The 26,047-nt window shown below is 30.7% G+C and overlaps 1 protein-coding gene across 1 annotated transcript; it reads left to right on the top strand.

The window, feature by feature from the left end:
* The first annotated feature begins 8,394 nt into the window (after positions 1–8,394).
* On the top strand, positions 8,395–25,021 carry LOC128191265 (polycystic kidney disease protein 1-like 2). The gene is made up of 28 exons (XM_052863351.1): positions 8,395–8,442; positions 9,805–10,041; positions 10,293–10,448; positions 11,093–11,435; positions 11,888–11,920; positions 12,241–12,329; positions 12,658–12,891; positions 13,318–13,488; positions 13,655–13,809; positions 13,958–14,603; positions 15,241–15,331; positions 15,648–15,901; positions 16,237–16,405; positions 16,504–16,599; positions 16,691–17,290; positions 17,385–17,954; positions 18,051–18,091; positions 18,262–18,425; positions 18,636–18,831; positions 19,005–19,028; positions 19,134–19,238; positions 20,084–20,311; positions 20,597–20,717; positions 21,956–22,079; positions 22,174–22,216; positions 22,295–22,319; positions 24,131–24,466; positions 24,592–25,021. Exons 1-28 carry the CDS (start codon positions 8,395–8,397, stop codon positions 24,612–24,614), a joined length of 5,322 nt encoding a protein of 1,773 aa, XP_052719311.1. The 3' UTR covers positions 24,615–25,021.
* Positions 25,022–26,047: the final 1,026 nt, after the last annotated feature.

Here is a 26,047-nt window from a genome sequence, read left to right as displayed (position 1 = left end):
AATTTCGTTAACTCTGATCGAGTCCGTCATATTCACGATACACAGGAAAGGAAATTTGAAAAAGGTGACTTTCCAGTTAGTTCACCATCCGATATGCATCAAATTATAAAATGCTCGTTTTTAGATGGTCCCTGAACAGGGTAGGACATCGCCATCTTGTGACGTAGAGTCTAAAATAGTATAAGTCATGAGGTAGTGAGGTACCCTACTAAAAGTAAACTTGTTTAATACATGTAATATGTCTAATTTAAAACATAGCTGAATGCCTTATCTGTGAAACGCAGCGATTTTATATAATTCAGTTACTGTTGTAAGCTATTTTTATTTTTTTTATATCCTAATATCATGTTTTGCAATTTATTTACTATTACTTTTCATATCGCTCAAAACAAATGTATGTGATCAAAAAAACATTAACCATAAATTAGTAATTCTTTCATTAACTTGAACAAAATCCTACGTGTGGGTTGCTTTTTACTTCATTCAAATTATGGGGGGGGGGGGTATATCACCCAAAACCAATTTGGGATTTTGTTTCGAAGCATTTATTGCAAAGAATGCTTAGGAAATAAAACATTTCTAATTAATGATCAATTATCTTTGTCCTGTTGACATAACGTTACTTATAATAATACATGTATATTGATTACCGATGGTTACAGATCTTTCCTCTGTTGGGTTCCCTTTGTACATGCATATTGTGCATACCATTTGTAAATATTATTATGTTTTGAGATTTTTTATTTATTTATTTTTTTTTTAATTTATTATCTCAATCGAATCCTCGTAGTACTATGATGAATTGATTTCTTTGTTAATGCTGGCTATCCAGAAATGGCCAAAAACAGGGATATGATAATATTCATGTATTCCGCTTGGATTTCCGGATTTTACTAGAACAAAAATATTACCAAAGTGCTGGACAATTCTGCCATTGCCGAGATGGCATTTATGTAGCCTGCTATGGTAAAAAATTTCCAGAAAACTCCTATATGTCCCGTAAAAGATCATTGCCCAAAGATGTTTCAAATAACTTTTTTATGTAAATTTATATCCACCGAGTATTTTCCTTCTATTTCTTAAGAAAACCGATTGTGATTCATTTAAACAATAAAATGCTTTCTTTGGTGATTCATTCGGGATATGAAGGTAGCGACATTGCAGGAAAAATACATAACCTGCGTAATAAGTACGTTAGCTAAAAGGAACAGCCAAATCGTCTCTTGTGAGACTTTGAGTCTGGCATCATCAGGATTATTTCGTGCAGTCCGTGAGTTTACTTAGGTCGCTGTAGATTCAGACCAATCGATAAACCGGGCGTGTCAATTTCAGTCCTGTCACTTTCAGCTGCTGTAGATTTCGACCAATCGATAAATGTGGCGTGTAAGTTTGGCTGTTTCTATAGAGCTATGAATTGACTATATTTTTCCGTAAGAAAAAGAGGAAATTATACATGGTAGATGTAAATATAGTTTTTTAGAACCCGACAGGTTCTAAACGATGCAGTTCTCACCAGTATATCAATCGGTCGGAATATTCAGCAACATCAGGAAAATCACGGACTGCACGAAATAATCATGATGATGTCAGACTTAAATTCACATTTAAGACTACTTGGCTATTTCTTTCATACCGGTTTAACCACATACCGATGAACATGTACATGTACATTAACAATGATTTAGTTACTTTTACTTTTAACGACCAATTCATTAATTTTTTTAAAAATGTAACTAAAAATAATAAGTTAATATTAAAATGCTTTCTCTAATTATATCTGTACCAATACAATCAATAAATCAAAAAAAGTTCAAATTTATACAATGATTTTTTCGGATTATATCGATAATTTTCCTTGGATTTAAAGAAATTGTAAAATGATCTAAATACGTGTGTATATATATCAGTTCATAAATTTGCAGGGAATCAGTCTGTTTTGCCAAACATCAGTAGCCCTTTTCACAAAAAATCTTAAGGCTTTGCGTAAGATTTCAACTTAAGAATATCTTACGAGAAATCTTAAGTGCTTTTCACGAACGCATTCGTAACAGGTTTCACTTAAGAATTTACTTACGAGTTATCCTTTCCCTAGCAACGATTTGAATTCACTTCATAATTCTAATAAAACAGAAAAAACATATAAATTAACCAACATTCTCATAAAAAAGATGCAGAACTGAAATTATATACCACTTACATCGAGTGAAATTAGTGTAGTGTAGTAGAAATCAAAATATGACGTCACAATCACAATGTGTGTTTAGTGTGACGTAAGAAAATCTTACAAGAAAAATTTGCCGTAAAAATTTTTGGAGAATTTATTTGTGTATTTTTTCAACAATAACTGCTATATAATGCGAAATAATGGTATAATGCGGCTTAAAACATTAAATTCAGCTGTTTTTCTTGTATATCTTATATAATACGATTATTATTTACAGTTTTGAAATACTTACGAGAGGGTATGTGCTATCGTAAAGTTACGACAAATTTTACACGTAAGAATCTCATAAGATGTTTTGTGAAAATGAATAAAAACTTAAGTTTTCACTTACGATAAAAATTAATCGTAAGTTTTTTTGTGAAAAGGGCTACTGATTCCACCATAAAAGGCTTTATTAATTTTCCTTGCCATTTCCTGCTTAGTTAAATGTATTTTGATTTGCTTTTGTAAATATTGAGTATTTATTAAAATGAATGCCAACATAGTGATAAGTTATTGTCTGGTATATAACATAACAAATGATTAAACAAACAGAAAACAAACTTTAATTATTTTCAACACTGTGCAATAGCTTTAATCACATTATTCGCTGTGACCGCTCTTGAGAGCTACCTTACTGGATACATTTAACGAAAAATTTATAATATCATAACACCAGTCATTAAGTTATACAGTCATGTACTTGTTATGATCCTTAAAAGGAAATACTTCTATAAAATAATATTTCAATTTTCCGCGATTCAGATAACACGTAACTATTACGTAGCTGTTTGTATGTAAGAAAAGTCAATTATACAATTCTAACGCGGGTTATGTATTTTTTCTGCAATGTTGCTACCGTCATGCCCGCATGAGTAACTATTTTATGTCATCTCTAGTCTAAATAATTTGCATCACATATAAATTCTCTTTGTATATTTATATTTCATAGTGCTTATTAAACTATATTGAATAAAACTGTTAAAAGAAAATTACATATTTACATAATTTAGTAAGGAACTATATTTTGCGGCGGAAGGTTTTCACGAAGAAAATAAACAATTTTTATAATTCAATAATTTAAGCGTACTGTTACTTTAGCTTCCTAATTTTTAGCACAGACCAAACTTCCAGATAGTTTGTCCATTATGATATATTCATGTTCTTCTAAAAACATTTTTAAATAATATTTTGAAATTTCTGTCGATATATTTTGGCATATTTAGCAAGTCAAGAAAAAAATGAACTCCAAATTTTACCAAAAATTAGCTTATTTCATGTGATATATTAAATTTTTGAGTGTTGACCCCTACTTTTTTTCCACTTTTACATGAGACATTAAATGTATGTCTGTTAGCAAGCAAAGATTTGGAAAAATGACATTTATTTACTAATAGTATTTTTTATTTGCGTTATAATTTTATTATTCCAAAATTTTGTAACAATCTTAACATCTGCTGTTGTGTTCATTATGTAATGGCATTTGAAACCACTATAAAAGCAAAGTTTTTTAAAACTTTGACTAAGATGTTACTTTTATAGTCACTACATGAGTTCAACTTCATACTGTATTGAAATCATAACCAAATAGTAGTTCAAACTATAAATACTTGTTCGATTACCTCTAATAACCAAATTCCATGTCAAATTTTTGAAAATTTATGGAAAATTATTATTTCTGTTAGGGACCCCATACTTCCAAAAAAAAATGACATGTGACAAGGGTTACAAATAAAATAAATGAACATTTTAGGTCCCCATCTTTATATATCTAAGTGGTTTTCGGATGATTGGCATTACTGGTATATCAGGTGCCAGCCTCCTTAAATGTCGATTTACTCGATCGCGTAGATATTTAATTTATCAGTTTAGATTTGTATGATTTACAGTAGAATTTCGTAAGAAAAAGATGAAAAAAAATATTAGTGGATGTTAATTTTGTACTTTATCCAATGCTTTTAATTCTATTTACAAAAATAAAAACCAGGACGAATTTCTCAGTCTAAGAGTTCATTAAATAATAATAATAAACAAGCATTCTGAGAGTATTGCATAAGCAATACACGTCCCCTACCGGTTAGAAATTTGTGAAAACATTGCACTGTTTTCATTTCTTACCGTCTTCTATACCCCGAATCAACAGACCAACCCGACAACGAACCCGATTGCAATAATACAAAAAACCCTGTCGATTAAATTTACAACACAATGCTTGACACTATTTTACAGACATGTTTGGTTGCTGGAAACAATAAAAGGAATGGTCCAAGTAACGCACGATATTATTACTGACTACATACTTTCCTCGTTTATTCAATACACACCGAACCCGATAACGAACCCGAACATTAAAAAATTAGAATATAAAAAATTGATTTTCTCGAAAATATGTCAACCAGACGCTACAAAAGTGTAAACCTGATCTGTAGTTTGACATTTTGAAGCTGTTCAGCAAATTTCATATTATTCCTCAAACGCATAAAGAACAAAAGTGTGGAAAACTGAAGTGGGACAGACCTACGAACGGACAGCGGACAGACGGACGCAGAGGAAAGCTATAGTCCCATCCGGTGAAAACCGGTAGGGGACTAATAATTGAAAAAAAAACCACCCACAATATTGCACCTACGTTGTACTTAAAACTATTTGAACTTTTGATCGCATTCAAAACATAAATTCTATTAACTGTTACAGTAATTAGAAAATTATCACAACTATAATGATATTTTAATAATTCATCGAAAAAAGGGACCGCTGACAAGAGAAACATAATTTCTAGTCTCTTCGAAGAAGCATATTGGTTTAAAAAATGGTATGATTGATAATTCGTTTTGAAATGGTTCTGAATATTACATATTGCATGGTAATTCAAAGTCAATCAATAATATGACGAAGAATATGTTTATTGAGGCGGAGAGAGTTCAGAATTAGAATTTTTATTAACGCAAACAAAAAATACAGACCACTGGCTTTGTGTGTTCACGGTTGGTCATAGTCTATTTCAAATCTCAAAACGACATTAATATTTTTTTTATGAAAGAATCACACAAATACAAAGCAGTGCATAAAAAATTCATATTTGAATTATATTTCTATTATCGTCAAGAGATCAAAAGGTAAAATTTTATGTTCCCATTCGCACTGAAATTAAAAGGTGAACGAATGTCCTACTTCAGAGCCACTGTAGCAGTGACGATGAAGGTATGTTATTTGTTAAAACTGTTGTTTATTCTTTTTTTTTATAACCCTTTAAAAATTTAGCTTTGATTTAAGGAATCAAAATATAGTAAGTGGTTAGATACTCTTGTCAATTTAGTATCAACTATTTCATTTTCACATTTGTTACCCATCAATTTCAAAACGTTTTTCTTTAATGAAATTGTGTTACATTTTAGAAGTTTGAAATCACAAAATTCTAAATTTGCTTACGTAAATATAGATTGTAATAGAGATGTAGTTGATTAGAATGGATGTGGGATTCGGAACTAAAGATTTAAAAAGCAATAAAAAAGATATACATGTAGATCAACAAAATTGTGATTTTTTTAATGTAACAAAACTTTCATTGATGTAATTTTTGTACAGGTATCACGGTACCTTATTTCATACAAGTTTGTATGTGTGAATGCTGTTTTGATGGCCTTGTACGGTAAGTAATCATTTATACATGTACATAAAATTCAAAAAAGCAAATTTTTTGCATGTATGTGAGCCTAAGAATTTCAAACGTTTTTAAGTTTATACTTTGGTGCTGTAAAAGAATTATGAACTGTAGTTTGATTTTGCTGACAGTTGAATGTTCTATAGGATAATTTTGAGTGGGCTGTAAATATAGATAACAAGCATTCTGAGAGTATTGCATGGTTTGTGGAAATTGTGAAAGCAATGCACTTTTATGCAGAATATCGAACCCGAACATTAAAAGATTGGAATAAAAAAAATTAATTTTCTCGAAAATATGTCAACCAGACGCTACAAAAGTGTAAACTTGATCTGTAGTTTAACATTTTGAAAACCGGTAGGGGACTAATAAAACTAAATAAAGCTGCAATGTTAAAATTTATCACAAAATGAACTCCTGTAACTTACTAGGAAATTTTGTGAATAACTATTCAGGATAACATTGATGTGATATTTAGCCGTTTGTAGTTTTTACTGTATGACAGTTAAAAATTACAACATGTCAGGCAAGTGATTTCCATAAAACTGATCCTGTTAAAATGAGTACAAAAAGCAACGTGGTTACTTGTCATGCTGTAATATTTGTATTTAAAAGTTATGAGAATATTTTTTTTAGAAAAGAGAAAACTGCAGTTTATAATACGCTGAAGTTTTTCATTTTAACAAATACCACCTCTTAGATGTAGACATAAATAATGAAATCAAAATCTTTGTACCAGCAATAACATATTGTTGAATGTTATAAAATATAGTACCGATTATTTTAATTGAACAACAATAATAGATCATAATGGCGTCTTCTTGACTTTATATATTGAAATTTTCTTCTCTTTACCTGAAAAATGTACATGACTTGTAACTAAAGTAATTAAATTTCTGATTTGAAATTCAGTTGGCCAGGTGATGTCCAAGATTTGTTCTGGTCCATTATGTAACGTCCACTCGGTATGTCACAACTACTGTCAACATGACGGGGCGTGTGTGGTCACAGTAGATGACGATCTGTGGGAATCCACGTGCGATTGTACCATTGGATTCTACGGAGAAACTTGTACCAGAAGTATCTGTCTGTCTGTCTGTCTGTCTGTTCTATCCATCCATCCATCCATCCATTTATAATATTATATTTCATCTATGATTAAAAAATATTGTTTAAGATTTATCAGAATTTTAGTTCAAATGAAACTTTTTTGATATTAAAATTTAATAAAAATATTATTAAAGCCTTTTATTAGGCCTTATAACATATTTGTGGTAACAGTAAGAATTCAATAAAATTTTCAAAATTAAATTCGCAATTACAACTTGAAAAATATAATGTTTTAACAGACTAAATTCCTTTTGTCCACTCATCTAAATTACATTTAAAGGGTATGGTCATATTTGAACTCAAGAATTTCAAATCTTAAATTTCTATTTCTAATTTTTACAATACTTCAGAAATATAATTATTTAAATGTACACCAATAAATAATACAACAGATCAGACCAGGTAAAACACACTTCGTTAATGAACTAGTTAATTTCCAATAGATGTGTGTGCTTTCTGTGATATTTTCTTTGACAGAATTTGAGTACATGATATTCTTAAAGGTATATATGCCGTTTTAAATGAACATTTTAAAAGAAAGAAATGTTTTCATTTTCCCATTAAGCTACAAGAGTTATTAACTTTCTGCAACGCCAAACTTTGAAATATTTATTAGCACGTGATGTGACAAGCTAATTTTAAAACGTACACAAGAGGTCGACGCGGAAACGTTGTCGGTCAGTTGGCAGTGGAAAAACGCGTTCGAAGAGAAAAGAAAGAAACAGTTTGACAGAAAACGTTGTAAAATGAGAATCTATATAGAAGACCACTTTGAGCGGTGGACAGATGTCAGAAACTTCGTGTTTTACTAAGGGCTTGCAGGTTTCCTGCTATAGACAGGTGGAGCACGCAGCGGTGTGTTTTCTTGGTTTAATAAGATATTTATTCATATAGGGGAAGAGGCTTATGTGTATGGTACGCCATTCAATGTCTCAATATGATAAAATTTGTGTAGCTATCACTCGAATACATGTACTTAATTCCCGCGCACAAGCGCAAATCCACCTCAAACGTTAATCGTTTATGAATATGCAAAGGGAAATCATAGGTTATTCATTTTCAAATTCTGGCTAAAACCTTGTAAATATTTATCAAAAAATTCCAAATTTTCTATAAACTTTTTTTTCATATATCTAGTCATGCTTGCAAAATTTGGGTCTAGTTTTCAACATGGCAAAAATGCCGTAAAAAACGGCATATATACCTTTAATGTAGATAATTTGTATCTGATCTTATAATGATCTTTTTAATTCGTTGTTTACAAAGTGATAATGTTTGTAATGTTGTGAACTACTATTATTTTTTCTATTAAAATGGATTTCTTGTAGATAAACTGTTAGACGTTTGGGAAAGAAGAGTTTGGTCTGATTCCATCTTTACTCTGCCAGAAGCCATGAGGTATTCCCAAGTTGCCCTAGACATGTTAAAAGACCACCTGAAGCATGAGTTTCAATTACAAGCATCGTCAGTAAGTATATCTTTATTATTTTTTTAATTAGCTTTAAGGTAAAACATGCTTGACTGAAAGATAATTATAGTCTACCTTATATTTAACTCCCAGTTAGTGAATTCATTTGAAAAACATTAAAATAATGTAGTATTAAGCAAACGATAATTATGACCAAAAAAAATTTATAATTTTAATGTCCTTTATCGGTTTGAGCAATTCTTTTATGTTTAAAGCGGCTTAATCCGAATTGTCATTATCAATGACGGATGTTTTTGTTCAAGATTTGGTAAGATATGGTCAGCGTTTTTGAAGGTGAGCTAAAGAAATGGACTGCTTTAGAGTAAAAGTATATAGACAGCAGAACAACGGATATCAGATTGTCGAAAAGTTTCAGCTCTGGTTGAAATATTACATCCTTAGATATATGTTTAAAAAAGAAAAAATGGATGAATATAGACAAATAAAGGTTCAATGATAATTGACATTAAGGCTCTAGGCAGATTGTTTATGATTTAAAATATTCATGTTTCCTGTTAAAAACATATTGTTTTTATCTCTGAAAGCAAGCTTATATAAAGTATTTAATCAATTTATTGATTTTTATTTATTTCAATGCATTTTTTCACAATATCATAGAAGATGTAGGGAAATTAAATGTATGTTTTTGCTTAAAATTGGCCGCAAAACTTCGAAAGGTATAGCCCGAACACAGATGTATCATAATGGCATCAATGATATTTTATACATGCGTTTCGTTTGAATTTGAAATGAACTAGAAATTATAATGGTGAAAAAATAAATGAAAAACCTTTTTAAAGCATCACTGTAAATGAATGTAAGTAAAAAAAAAACTCACAATTTTTGAAACATTGCATCATTTTATTAAATTGAATATACACGATGAACAATCATTATTCCTGTGCGGTCAGAAATATAGGCCAACTCAATTCATCTATCTTGATAAAGGTATCTTTCAATAACGTCTTGGAACTAGTGGCTGATGGAGTCGACAAAGAAATGAAAAGAAAAGACGACATATTTCCATTTGTCGAGGGTAATGTTGAATTTTATCAGAATGGGTTTTAATTTTATTTACATTATATTAACCATTTTACATATTAACAAATGTTAGAAGGAATTCGTATAATGGCATTGATTTGTTTTAAATTTTTAGTTTATGCCGATGGGTTGACATATATTATAACTATTCTACAAATGAAAGGCTGTGCTATAGGACAAGTCATCAATTGCACCATAAATCATATCATGGTATCTGTTACATCGAATAAAGTCATTATAAATTTCATTTTCTGAATCGTCAAGTTGTATTATGGACAGTGTGTATTATTAAGGGCCTCTCCTATTTTTAAATTACTTCAGTTTGAAAGTATATTGACGAAAGCAGAGGCCAACTTGATACGAATCACAAATCTCTGGCTAGAAACAGACGATGGACAAGGCATACAGAAAACAGTTGATAAGAGAGACATTCTTTCATTAACTGTTTTGAAGGACAAGGGGAAGAATTTGCCTTTCGAGTTCATTACAAAGTATGGGTATATGAAGCTGCCATACTTCGAGACGTTTCAAGACACGATTGGCAGTGCGGTTGTAGCAGTAAATGTGTGTATTTTCTAGAGCATAGAATGATTTTAGCTCTTCATTTATTATACATAGTATGAAATTATTATCCAATACAAAAAAAAAACACAAAACAAACGAAAAAAAAATATTGACAATAATAAAACCAACGTTCTATAGTTGTTCATATTACAATCATTAAATGATGATCATAAATTCATGATACTTTTAATGATAATAATAATTGCAAATTTTTAATATCATACAATCCATGATTGTTCTTTCAGGTCCTAACATACATTCAAAGCCCTTATAAATACGTGAATAACACTGATGCCACAACATCTTCCACTGTAAAGGTCGTCATTACCGACAAAAAAGGAAAGCAATTAAAACTTAAGGATTTAGATGATCCAGTGGATATGGCCGTTGATATGACCAAAGTAAATATAGAAATCAGCTTTTTGGATGCTCATATATGAGTACATTTTTGTACCTTTTTTTGGAAAAATATAGTCAAAACGAACAAAAGGAATTTTATAGTCACTGTAATAATATGTCATGGTTGATTACCCGATGGTGTTTGTTATATGTATCATAACTAATATCTGTTCAACTTCACATCCATTTTAGGATGATTTATATACTTGTATATCCATACACATACACTTCTCAGTAGTAACTAATCTCACTTTGTAAGGTTAGCAGAAAACACTATTTTGCTAATAATGATGTCTGAACACAAAATATCACGTTTTAGGAAACAAAAAAGAATCTACAAGTATACATGTACGTATACTTAAATAAATACAGCCTTTTTCAGAACATTATCAAAAATAATAATTTAGGATACAAATAATAATTTTAGGAAACAAAAAAAAATCTACAAATATACATGTAAGTACACTTAAATAAATACAGCCTTTTTCAGAACATCTATCAAAAATAATAATTTATTCATATTTTCAGAGAAATCCGTGGGTTTGGACGGTTAAAATTGTAAATAAAGTTTAAACATTATGATTTTAGCTCGTAAGAGTAGCTATAAAAGTTGTGTATCTAATATCATCATTTTGGACAATTTTAGATATTTGCTTCCACCCACACTTGGATAAAACCTGAGATACTAGACGATGGGTCATCCATGGTGGTTGCATATGTGAACGAAACAAATGAGGCATATTCCGTCGAATTCAAATTAAAATCTGTTTTAGAATGCACAATTTATGGCATATTTGGATACACAAAGCCAAGTGTCTTTAACAGGGCCATTTCAATTAAAACAAAAGGCATCAAGAAAATACTGGAGATCGAACCAGTCGACCTGCCGGTATTTTTCAACGATTCTATTCTCCAGATAACAGTTTACAACACAAAGTACTCATCAGGGGGTTATCTGGATCCTCTAGTTTTAACGTTAAGCTGTCAAGGTAAAACCTACTATTATTACACATTTTAAAGAACGTATTTTTATTACAAAATGTTTACGGTATTTCTTTGTTCTCAATTTCATTTCAATTTTTTTTTCATTATATTTATTTCAAAAATGTTTTATATTATCTTAGTTTGAAGTAATCAAATGTGTCACACATACATAGCGATGTAGAAATTTGGTATCGATTAGGTGTAAACGTACAGGAGATTGCTCCATTCTGCCAAAAGTTTCATACATGCAAACGAAGTACCAACATTTTCAAGCCATATTAATTATATATAATAATTTTAAGAATACTTTTTCGGGAAAACTGCGATTAACTAGAGTATAAACGGTAAAGGTATATTTAGATATAGGACAATATTTTTCTTTGAAAGACTTGCTTTACGATTATGATACAACGTACCGGGTTGTTTTGATTAATCTGCAATTATCTTTATTTTATAGATGATGTTGCAAGACGACGACGAAGAGATCTGTGTAAGTTACAATTCTTTTTCTTTCATATATACAGAGAGTGTCTTTTAAATGATAACGATTTAAATGATAAAAGCACTTAGGTTATAACGGTACGAACATTGAAGTACATGTATTGTTAAAATAAAGAATCCCATTGGAAGAAGAACATCTAAATCAACTCAGCCAGTTTTATTTCTTTATTAAAAGAAGTAATTTGAACGTACTGGATTATTTCCGGTCAGTGGTCCTACAAAATCTAAGAAAATGTAAACACTTTAGTAACAACATAATCTTTTTTTTTCTAATGAGTTATTTTGTAGTACTGTTGATCTTTCTTTAAGCCGAATACATGGGCCATTTCTATCGAGTACAGATTCTAAGCGTTGTTAACCTGAAAGGCACAAAGTGGGATACTTCTGCTGGCTCAAAGGTATTTTTTACTGTCATCACTTTTTAGAAGTAGAAACATACATGTATATAAAAAAAAACGTTCAAGAGCAAGCCTGCACACAAGGTGGTAAATATCAGAGATATCTACCTAGTTATATATGTGACGATTTACTTTTTGCTTTACTAGCTTTGTAAATAATTTTTGCCTTTTATTGACCTGGGCAGCAATAATATATAATCCTGTAGCTAATCGGAGGAATATCATCAATACAATCAACCATTTCTATGTGTAATAGTTATTACTTGATTATGACTATGAATCATGATTGTGATCCATTGTATTTTTGTCACACCTTTTATGCGATCAGATCAGTAGAGCTGAAGGAAATGTCGCCGTTTTCAAAAGTACATTCTTTGGAACGTTTGGTTCGGATGCTCTTTTTTCGCCACCCACTCCCATCAACTTTGTTGATATTTTCCTGAACTTTTCTGAAAAACTGCAACAAACACCCCAAGTTTTAGCAGCAGAGGTTTTCTTGATAATATTTTTCATTGCCATTGTCATTCCCATACGAAGAGCTGACCAGAAGGATCGTCTGCAAGTAAGTCAAACTTTGCATATCTACAGGTGTATACATTTTCAAGACTATAATATTGAAGCAAGAGTATCGAAAACGATGTGTTAAATGTAATCGTTTTTTTTTATTTATTTGGGTTTTTTTGTTATAAATTTGCAAAATGAATTAAATCAAGAATTAGTATCCTAAGAAATAAATTTTTTTGCCATATACACATATGTACCTTTAAAAAGATTATCTGCCTCATATACGTGCTTAGTTTTATGTTTGATTTTCTTTTCAATCTAGAAAACATTCATTAGTAAATAAGTGCACATGATTACATTATGAAATATCTATCTCCTCTTTGACTTTCTGCAAGAAGAATAATTACTTTACCCTTTTGTAGTTTAAAAATATTATCTTTTTTTTACGAAAAATGTCTAACTATTTACACATTTTATTTCGTAGTGGGAGTATTTGCCGTTAGTGGACAATGAACCCGACGATAAAGTTCAATATTGTTTAGCTATTTTTACATCAATAAGATCTTCGAAAATTTTGAGTTCTACGGTTTTTTTTACACTGAATGGTAAAAAGGCAACTTCAAATGCAAGAATGGTTAAAACAGATTCCCGAGAGGTAAACTTTAAAGTTATAAACTTGGACACACGTACTCTCTCTCTCTTTCTCTCTCTTTCTCTCTATCTCTCTCTCTCTCTCTCTCTATCTCTTTCCTACGTTTAATATATCTCAAATTTACCTTTACTTCATTTAAACCAAACTAGTAAAAATACTTCAATTGCAGAACTTTCAGAGTGGCACATGTTGTAATTTTCTTTTAACGACCGAGGAATATCTAGGGCAATTAGTGTCATTAACAGTGTGGCATGACAACACAGGGAAAAACCCTGATTGGAAATTGTCTAAAATAGTCGTTACCGATTTATCAACTAATGAAAGGTTTGTTTCAATCCAATACTCTATCATACTACTTTCCGTACTTTTTTGTTGAATTCATAATCAATAACTGTATTCAGTATATTTGATGATTATGTGAAGAAAATCTATCTGGTTTGTGAGTAATACTAATTTTTTTTGGCATTTATAGATATGCGTTTATGTGTGGTGAGTGGTTATCTCTGAAATTCAAAGATGGAAAAACTTATCGAACACTTGTTCCAGCTACACCACAAATCATAAACGGACATGTGGTATTCACGGAACTGAGTGTACGTGGCTTCTTTGACGACCATCTTTGGTTCTCAATATCTAAGCGACCAAACTACAGCCGATTTACTAGAGTCCAGCGGATGTGGAGTTTAGTTGCTTTACTTTTCTTATCAATGGTAACAAGTGCAATGTGGTATAATTCTGAACCTTCCGAAGAGAAGCAGATAGCGACTGGAACCGTTCAACGATCTGTCACGCTTGGTCCATTTAAACTAAACTTGAAACAAATCTATGTCGGATTAATGTCGTCGATTATTACAGTAATCCCGTCTATCGTCATTATTTCATTATTCCGAAATAGAAAGTTAAAAACTGATTCGTCTGAAGATATACGGCGAACTGGGGGCAAACTACCATGGTGGACAATATTCATTGCCTATTTCTTTATTGTTGCAGCCATTGTTGGGGGAGGCTTCTTCACTTTTTTGTATTCTCTTCAATTTGGTTATGGAAAAACAAATGACTGGTTACTGTCATTTGTTTTCGGAACAGCTGAAGGGGCATTCATGATGGAACCATTAAAGGTACAGACTAATATCAAATACTTTATGTTTGCTTTATTTTTTAACAATGATTCAATCTCTGTATTTTATCTGCTAAGACTTTGACAAAACTCATTATTTTCTACATTACATACAACTTTTGTTCTTACGTCATAATGACTTGGACTAAAATGAATCAATCCTTGTGATGTAACGTTTCCATATTGTACAATTTGTTTTGTTAGTCAATAATATAATTGAGTATGTAGTGATTTCTATCTTTATCTTTATATATTGACCAAAAATGAATTTTTAAAAAAAAACTTACTTCCATTGAATGTCTTTTCTATTTTGTGCCCCTGTAACATCATAAATTACAGTTAAGGGGGCTGGGGGTGGCTGCCATTTTAGACAATATTGACCTCCTTTAAAAGAAAAGCTTCATATAAAAATAATAGAAAATGATAAAATTTTATATCAAAATATGTGACATTTTTCTTTATCAAATAGTAGTTGATAGCTTCAGAAGTCGCATATAAATTTTTCAAATAAATCTGATGGTTTTATATTACATTATATTTCGACCCCCCAGTCTCCTTAATACAAACGTGACCACTACTTTATTTCATTCAATGTGTTTTTAATGTTTACATGAGATTTTTTTAAAATTTAATATCAGGTACTTTTGGTGGCTACATTATTTGGAATATGTTGTAAAAAATCAACGAATGTGTTGTCAGAATGTGCAGAAGAAATTCACTTAAAGACAGGTTGGGTGTACATGTATATAAAATCACTGCTTCTTATCTAGTACCTATCTTTAATCTATCTATCTATCTATCTATCTATCTGTCTGTCTGTCTGTCTGTCTGTCTGTCTGTCTGTCTGTCTGTCTGTCTGTCTATCTATCTATCTATCTATCTATCTATCTATCTATCTATCTATCTATCTATCTATCTATACTATTCTATTTAAGTGCATGGTGAGAAGTTATGCCATAGCACTATTCTCGCGTTTATTTTGTAAATACCAGTACAGGGGTTGGAAATCTGCACAAATAATTCGTTGTTTTTTAATATTTTGTAGCTTACGTCTCTGACTATATAAAGCGAGGAGAAATTGCTTATTATCCATGCCCAAATACAGCTATTGATCAAGAAAAAATCAACATACAGAGAAAAGAAGTACAGCTGGACAGCAAACTAAAAAAAATTAGCAAATCTTGGGTGCTGACGTTTTTTTACTTATTTCTCTTAGCTATAATTTGTGCGCATAATACAGTGACTGAAGCCTTCAGACAAAATTCCTACTTAAAGAGTTCGATCAAAGATTCATTTCTGGTGAGATTTGGTTTAGTCTTCACTTGAAGTTGCATTTCTAATTCATTTAGTATACAGTTAATTGCCGATTTTAAGTAGGATTTTCTTCTCTTTTTTTTTGGGGGGGGGGGGTTACCAAATGTAATATTGGCAGGTGTGTACAGACTATAAAGAAACTATACTAATAGTTAACAACATACATTAATTTTGAACTTTCTTCAGAATATTAACATTATATTCATGATGGTGATTGCCATTTGATCTTATTTTAACCAAATGCATTACAAGTGATTTTGAATTTTTAAAAGAAACAGAACAATTTTTTATTTATTCATTTTTTTTTTTACATATTTTAGGCAAATACAACAGACGATATCTACCTTTGGATGCAGCGTTACATGCTAACTCAGATTTGGCCAAAATGGTACAGTAATTTTGCATTACGGACAGCATACGAACAAAGATTTCTTTATGACGAATATAGTTACCGGATTTCAAAGTCAACATTACGACAAGTCAGGTCTCGTAAGTAAACATTCTTTAAATTCGTATTTATCTGATAGATTTTAATTGTATCTTTTTTTCTGAATGCTAGTTTTACATTTTTTCTTCTTTTTTTAAAGATAACTGTTCTCCGTTAGAAGAAATGAAAAGTTCGGTATCAAAATGTACTAGTGATTATTCAATCGAAACAGAAGACAAAACTAACTATTGCAAAGGTAAGAGGATTTTGTTTTATCTATAAGATAAAAAACAAAAAAAGAAATAAAAAAGTGCAGTTATAATTTTTATGTGATTATTTTTCTATAGGATGGATACCATTTCAAACGGAAAATACAACTTGCTATGACGAATATGACCCACTAGACAATAGTTTTATATACCAGAGTGCAGAAGTAACAAACACTTTGACGTATATAGGGGAATTCGCAATGTACGGTGGTGGAGGATATACGATAGATTTAGGACCAAAACAGTCGTTAGTCGAACAATACATCGAAAATCTAAAGAACCTTTCCTGGATAGACGGGAAAACCAGAGCAGTGTTCTTTGAAACTAATACTTTCAACGCAAACACAAGGTTATTTAGTCATTTAAAGATAGTGTTTGAAATTTCAGAATACGGATCCATCTATATGACAACAAGAGTTAAATCCTTAAACCTCTATCCTTATGTTACAAGCATGGATTATATTATCTTAGGTTGTCAACTTATCTTTGTGTTTATCATCATTGTGCGCATTGTTCTCTTCGCTGTATACATATTCAAAAAGCGAAGCGCATGCTTTCGAACTTTTTCTTCGTGGATAATAGCATTGGATCTTTTTCTGAGCTTGATAGCTGTTATATTTTATATCCTGCGGATTGACACAACAATTAAAGCAGTCAACGACATCATTGAGAGTCGGGGTACTTCAATTTCTTATAAGTGCATTTATAACGAATTTATAGATGTAACTGCTTCACATATAATCATGGTTTTAGAGTGTATTTTTCTTTCCAGGTTCCTATGTTTCTCTTGAGCACGTGGAGTTGTACGATATGGTTTACAGGACTGCGTTAGGACTGGTCTTCTTTTTTGGAATTCTCAGACTCCTCCAACCTTTAACAATAAACTACCATTTCTTTATTCTTCAAAAATCGCTTGCAAAAGCAAGATATGACATTTTTATGTCAATGATTCTAATAATATTTGCTCTTGTCTCGTTTGGGTCTTACCTTTTTCTTTCATTAGGCAGATATTCAGAAAACTTTAAAGACTTGTATTCTTCGATCATTTCTCTTCTTCGAATGCTTCTAGCAATGATATCATTTCGATTGAACTCAAACTTGGATTCAGTAGAGGGGAGAATAGTAACTGGTTTGTTCTTTTTTTCTATCTCAATCATTGGAGTGAATATATTTATTGCAATTCTGTTTGGCCATTTTGCGGATGTACATGCTATGCAATCAAAATTAAAATCAAAGACCGGATATGAGGTCCATGAAGACGAAGTCTTTAATTTTGAATTGAATGACCACCTTTGGAAACAAATGAAACGCATTAAACACATATTCTCAGAACCTAAAATTGGTGAGTATTTTTTAAGAATCATCTGTTATCTGTATTTAAATAGTTTTGATCAATTCTGATTTGTCATCGTCATGCTTAACTGTCTTCTGTTTATAGAGTCACAGGGCATATCGTTCCCAGAAGATATACTACACAAGGTAACATCGCATGTCATATGTTAATTTTTCGGAGTAAGGTATTTAAAAACAAGAAACAATATATTTTTTTTCAAATTTTAATTAAATTGTTTGTTTCAATATTGGAATAAAATTTTTAAAAAAATGAAATTAAATGTGATGATCGATTAAAAAAATAATTTTCCATCAAGCTCGAAATCCTGAATCAGCACGTAACATTAAAATGCAAAGATGAATATCGATTCATGAGGGTAATACCATGCTTAGTCTACCTCACAAACGCTATGAGTTGGAGTATGTACATGGCAATGAAAACTGCAGCAGACTACAGTGAGGAAAATGGATTAAGATATAGGTATTCGATTTTTTAAAAAGAAAACACGAAAAGAGCTATACATTTTTAATTATTTGCTTGTACATGACAATGATGAAATTATCTTTAGCTTAACTGTAAGTTCAAAATTTTGATTTCTAATAATATTATATGTCAAATGTTAAAATCTTTTGATATCATATATCTTCTACAATCCAATCTTTTGAAATAAGATATGTTTTAAATATACAGATTTTTTAACCCCAATGAAGATCATCCCCGTCTTACTGTATATTTCCCTGAAGCAAACCTGAGTGACGCACCTGATATTCGATGTAACAACGTAGCTCACAGATATTTCTCGTTGTCACCGGAAATTAGACGGCTACTGCTATTTGCAAAAACAAGAATCTACGAATTGAAACTTCCAAATGATCGGCCATTTCTGGTACGTGGCCTCTACAAGCGATTTTACTTTTTGACAGTTCAGTTTTTGCTTATTTTAGATATTAATGCTTTACAATTGTTATTTTTTATGAATTTGATCACTGTCTTGTATTATTTCTTTAACTTAACATATTGTCTATAAATTTTGATATTTTTGCTTTCGATGGCTTCCAGATGAAGGTAAACGACATCACAAAGGTATGGTTTTTTTTTTCATTTTTATACAAATCAATTGCATCTTAAAGTTTATAACGATGTGCAAAACCAGATTTTTTTTCTAACAACAATTCTTTTCAAATATAGAGAATCACCATTATTGAAGTGGACGATGAGCTCGTGTCCGATGAGGATTATTTAGTTTGCAGTTTTGATGATAGGCAGTCTTGGTTTAGATATGCAATTCGACCGGTAAATACAGTGGTTTCATAAATATTCGCGGGTAACAATTTAATGGATTTAATGAAAATCACAGTTTCAAAGATATGTGAATCCGTGGCCAATGATCCAATCAATACAAAATGTTAGTAGAAATTATACGTCATTGAACATTTAATTTGGTGGATCAACTTAACAACGAAATCCACTAAAATTGGTATTCAACGAATATTGGCGAAACCACAGTAGTTTAGAATGTTTCGTTAATTTATTTAAAACATATCGTTTAAAGTTTTAATATGTATTTCACGTATTGGAAAAAATTGTAATATATGTAACACTCATACAGTGCAACGCCCATGATGCATTTTAAAACCGTGTAGGGAGATCCAGACTATATGACTGTATGAAATAATCAACATTTCGAAAGCATCTTTACGCTTTTTGAATATATGGGCGTCTATTAAGAATATTAATTTAAAAATTACATCGTACTAAAATGTTTTTAATGTAATATAATATAATATATTATTTATACAAAGTATCATAACTACTATATATCAAAATATTTCAATGTTTAATGAAACGTATGTCTTCCTGGAAATCCTAATATCCCGCTCTTTATTTCTTTAAAAGTATCGGTAAATTACATAGAAATTATACCTTAGACACAAAACATCTGAAATTACAAGAGAAGGTATACAAGATAGAAGAATGGGTACAAACGATCAAGAACTTTCAAAACCCTAATCGCATATATCTTTAAAATGTCATTTTAATTTTTATCACGTATATATTATTTATTTGAGATACACAAATTGTAGGATCACGTTTTCTGCCCAGGAAAAAACTTCTTTTATGCGTAACTACCTTTCCAGAGAGAAGACAAGTTTTGCTGCATTCTTCCAAAACTTCCGACATATTGCTTCGTAATTGGCAAACTAGGACAAATACAAGTAAATAGGGACACGCTATGCTGTTTTCCAGACATCGAATATCATCAAATAAGGAAAGAAGGAAATTCAATCTTTCTCCATGCTGATAAAAAAATACGCCTCTCTTTCCCTCCTGGAAGTGTCCAAAATAACTGCAACATATATGTTATGGTAATATTATGTCTTTCCATGTGTCTAGTAGAGCAGCAATTAAAAATTAAAATGAGCTTTAGTAACAATTAAAAATGCATTTAGTTTAATTTTTATTATAAATACATGTAATATTATATACATTGTACATGTATAATTTGAACATTAAAACTTAATGGTTTGAAGAGGCTTCAATTACGTATGTATATTTACAAAAATATTGCTTTTTGGATAATAATATGAACTAATTCCTTCGAAAGGTAAAATTTACATGTTTTCTATTAATATTTGCGTGTTTATCGTCAGATGGATTTACCCCAAAAACAGATATGCCCATTTGTCCATGTTTTGGTTAAGGAGGATATAAATGATCCAGTGGAAATTAGTTTACCTATCGTTTACAAAGGTCTTCAAGCAAATAAGTACGGTAATACATCTGTTACTGTTTTCCTGTATGTAACAATTATTTTGTGATATTTTACACCTGCGATCTTGTAACGTGTAACTCATGGTGATAAAGATGAATTAAAAAATATTTGAATATACGAGGGTCAATCAAAAAGTACGAAGACAATGTGGCTGTCTATCATATGTTTTTCATGAAAGTCATACTTAACAGATTAATCTTTGCACCGACACTTAAGTTATTGATATACGAAGTTTTAGTCCATTTGATGAAACGGTATTTTTGTTACCCCTTTTTAAAAACAACATGTTTTGTCACCACGGCGCACGGTAACTTTCAAAACATGACGTCAAGATTAAACATGCACAGTTTATAGATATGCCCCATCTTTATATCATGCTTAGTCTCTTGTGCCTTTCTCCTTCCAATTTAAAATGGCACTGAACCACTTAACATCTTATTTGCACACATTCGTTAGAGAATCATAAGTTAGTTCATTACAGTTTTCATTTTCTTACCGTGTATTTCTTAGTTTACAGTAAAGATAACCCTGAACGTCGATTTACGTTACTTATTTTTTGACCAAATATTTACAGATATTCTACTCTCTTTCGGACTGTTTTATATGCAAAATACAATGACCACCACCCTCACAAAATTTATTACAGTTAAACACAAACTTGCAAATAATTGTTGACTTATTTTTTGCACCATTGAGCATTTTCACAGCTTCTATCGGCTTTTTCCTGAGTTAGATCCATTTTATTTGTACTTCTCGTTGCGCCGTGACGTCCGGCGACGTCGATGTTTTAAGTCAACTCTAAAGAGGACTATCTGTCTTTAGTTACTAATATCTGTTCGACAAAACAATATATCCCGTCATTATTTGGTACATAGAATACCATGACTAAACTAAATTTGAAGTTTCAATATTATTTGGTTTTATGCCCAATTTATAGAGATATTACTTTCAACATTATATGGTTTATTGTTGACATAACACAAATTTTGACCGTGCGCCGTGACCTCATTTTTGCAGGATTAAATTCTAAATAATTCTTAGAAATAAAGAAATTAATTAACTTTTGTCCTTGCAAATTCTTTGAAACTATTGCTTAATTTTGTCTACCAAATTTAGTAATGATACGACGTTAAGTAACATAACTATGACAAAAGTCTTCGTATTTTTTGATTGACCCTCGTAATTACAAAATACCAATATATTAGATAATGAAAACGAATGGTTATCTCTTAAACAGGCCATAAAAACACTGAAAAACTCATTGTTGTTAGGGAGGGGGAAAAGGAGTGGATGGTCCTAAACTCTGTTCTTAAGTTAGATGCAGCAGGGTTTACATTTGAAACCATCAAAATTCAATCCAAGTAAGTACATTATACCATGTAATTACATGGAGGTGGCATACATATATAATAGTCATGCATATGATCTTTCAAGAGTGATTTGTTTTCTTTATAGTGTACCAACAACGTTTGGATTAAAAGAGGCAGTTCTTCCTTGGGTAATTTCAAAATTCTATAGTGTTCAAAACTGTTCGATTTTCGTAATAGCACATTTTAAACATTTTATTGCATTTTAGGTTGAAAATCCATTTGACAAATTGGGTAAGTTACCCGAAGTATTTTCATATTCAATGTATATTAGCATTTTATTGATTTTAATAAGGTCATTTTTTATGACCTGATGAGACTTTGTCAACAACATAGTTTATCGCTTGCCAATATTAGGCCTAATCTTTATTTTACCTAGGAAACTGACAAAGCTATAGATGGTTAAGTCGGGGCAATATTAGAAGAGTGGCAAATGTACAAGGGCATTCGGAAAAAAATCAATGTTTTTGCGTAAATCTTCTTAAAATGCCATAAAACTTCTTCGATCCTAGGAGATAAATTTAGTCTTATGCCAAACAAATATTCACCTATATTTTATATTTTTCTACTTTCTTTCCTTTGATACATTCTCTTTATAGATTATGTTTACATTTATGGCAGATCTAGAATAGTTTGTTTATCCTTACTGGATATAATGATTTTTAAGGAAAGAATATAGTTAACATAAATGGGAGGGCAATTTCAATTCAATTTTCCGAAAAGAATAACGCAATGCATTTGATAGGAACACAACAAAAACTTATCTTAAAATGCTGAAATCTTGTAGAGCTTTGACATATAAGAAATCACTTGGATTTTGAAAAGTTTTAAATATAAAAACTTAAATCTTGTAGCATATCGGTAAATATATGCACTTCACAAATGCAAACCGTACTGAGAATTAAACTTCACATATAACAACAAAAAGGTGTTATTAATCAATAAAGGCTTAATAATTTGATTATGATATCAATTTTAACCATGTCCATTTAAACATTAGTAGAGACAAACAGACAAATATTTGTAGATAAGACACTAACATTCATATTGATCTTCTACAAATAGAAAAATAGTACACCCTTTTCTTACAAAATTCATTTTCATATGTCGAAAACTCACTTAAAATTTTCTCCCACAGAATGTGACAGACGGACAATGTAATTTGTATATGGCTTCGTCATTTTACGTGAAAGCCTAATGAACAGAACTTTTATAAAAGTATATACAGGTTGGCCTGTCATTCTGTCCATGCTTACTTTGCTTTTCAGACTTTTTTTATTATGGTTTGTTTAATATATATGGATTGGACGATCATTCTTTGTTTAATAAGATTTTTTAGGTATAGATAAAAATGTACATTTTATTAATGATCTTCTGTTTGACATGAAACCAACGTATTTTAAAATTGGCACAGTAAGGTTTAAACAGCAAGATATTATCTCTCCAATTAAGTAATCTGTTCAAGATTTGTCACCAACAGTGGGGTTTTTTTTAAGCGGAAATATTTTTATTTCAATCTGATTGGATTATACTAGCGCGATGTTTCTGGTGTCATATCCTGCCAGTGAGTGAAAGAAAAAATTATCTTTAAAAAATATTTTTATCAAAATTACATAACGGTTGCCATGGTTGTCATAACGGATGCCACATATTTAATTTTGATTTGCACTTTTAATTATTAAAAATCCTTAACGAAAATATCCTTAATGGTCAAGCAAAACTTTGATGTTGTATCAAGATAAATTAAGCATAATCTGCAACAATGTAGTTAAAATTCGACCAAATATTATAGGTAGAGAATTTGATTCCTAAATGTATCTGTTAAAATTTAGCTTATAACTGCTTATACAAATTCAAACAACAGCCGACTTGTTATAGCCTGAAATTAAATGATTTGATAAAAATTAATTATAATTTATAAATGAAGCAATGTTAAGTAAATCACTTATTATTTCTAGATATCCACTTATTGTATTTTATCAGTTTATAATATTTATTATTAATATACATATTTATTATACTTATTTTTAATGTAATTATTTAAGATACAAAGATACTAAAAACTATCAACATGGTTTCTCGATATAACTGCGTGGCGTTAAAATGGAGCGAAATTGCGCACAACTTGGATATAGAGTTCCCGTCAACTTTTGGAGGGAGAGAGACGGATAGTTACGAAATATGCAATAATGAAACAACCGACGGAAATCCAAACCCGAGGCAAATGAGTTTTACATTCAGAAGAGTAATTGACATACCAATCAGTGCTCAAGAGAAATGCCTATATATTTTCTCAGCGTGGTATAGAATGTATCCACTTGGAATAGTTGTATCATCATTTAGGAAAGTTTTAGAAGATTGTAATCTACACTTTATTGCAGGTAATCATACATGTAGTTAAGTTTACATGGGAAGAATAGAGCTACTGTAGTCATGTATTTTAATCGATTTATAACATTTCAGATTTGCTGTGAAATGAAGTAATCTATTAATTTGTGTCTTTTAGAACAACTCGGTCAAAGGTTGTAGCAATTGGAAAATAACAACCTGTGATGATTTCGAACAAGCTTGGTTTTCTTCTAAGTGCAAAGGTAGCTGCATTTACAAAACAGTATCAACATTTATCATGAAATAATTCCATTGTACCCCTGGATTCAAAGCGGCATTCGCAGCACCTCACAATGTTGATAGACCTATGGGTAATTTTGGCGGCAACAATGACGACAACATGGTTGGAACTCTATCTTGTGTATTGCTATTGGAATAATGATACTGATACAGTTTAATAGTTGTGATATATTTTGCATGTAGCAGATGTATGATTAAGTTTTGATTTATTGTTATGGTTTTAAAAGTAATCTTATTAGCATAAAAAAATACTTAATATATTTTACTTGTGAGGTTATCATAATAAGTAATCTTTATTTGTGGTAGAAGGAGGGGGGGGGGGGGGTTAAAATTAAATGACAATGTAAAATCCGTCTTGCAAACGGGTTTGGGGAAGAAAAAGGGGTTAAACTTATATCCCATTATCTACTAGTAGTGCTTTAACAATTCGAAGAATTGTGATAAAAGTTTAATTATAGCGTCATAATTTGGGTAATTTCTTTCCCATATAAAAAGACAACCAAAGTTATATATTATTTTGATTTATTGAAGGGTATGCAACACTTCAATACCGTGAAATACTTATCATATTAAATATATAATTTTCATTTCTTTTCCGAAATGGTTACCTATGAGCGTAGTGCCAATTGCTTAGGACGTTTACTATGTTAGGTAAAGTATTTGAAAATTTGAAAACGCTTGATTAAAGGGGCATGGTCACGATTTTGGTAAAATTCAATTTCACTTTTTCATTATTTACAATGCTTTAGGAATGTATTTCTGATGATTAAGTGTAATTTGACAGTCAGTCGTAGAGTTATGAGCAAGACACAAGGCTCAAACTCTTTGTCATATAAACAAGGCTCGTGTCCTGTTTTTGTTTACATATGTTCAATATACTAGTAAAAAAATGGTTCAAGCTGATTTGTCTATTTTCATATTCTTTTTAAGCAAAAGTAAACTGTTTCCAACGTTTAACACATTTATTTTAGGTCTGAAAATAGAATTTTTACTTCAACATTCAAAATGTAAACAAAAGCTTTGTTTACATAGCGAAGAATTGTCAACTCTGTAACTCACTAAAAACTCAACATATGATACTCAAATTTTGATTGCCTATTTAAGTCCTTAGTAAAGCATAAACATAAAAATCGGAAAAATAATTTTTGAATAAAATTGTGACCATGGCCCTTTAAAGTATTTTGATGTACTTTTATCCCGTTTGAAAAAGCTAGGTGTCCCATACCTCCTTAAGAAAAATAATCCTGTATAAAGATAAACAAAATATATGTTCTTTCTTTACTATACAGTAGTTTATAGCTTTATAAGATTGAACTATTTTCTTCCCATCAATA

The sequence above is a fragment of the Crassostrea angulata genome, chromosome 7 (genome assembly GCF_025612915.1).
Source record: "Crassostrea angulata isolate pt1a10 chromosome 7, ASM2561291v2, whole genome shotgun sequence".
Classification (NCBI taxonomy): domain Eukaryota; kingdom Metazoa; phylum Mollusca; class Bivalvia; order Ostreida; family Ostreidae; genus Magallana; species Magallana angulata.
The sequence above is the reverse complement of the archived record's forward strand: the minus strand, read 5'-3'. Positions and strand labels throughout refer to the sequence as shown.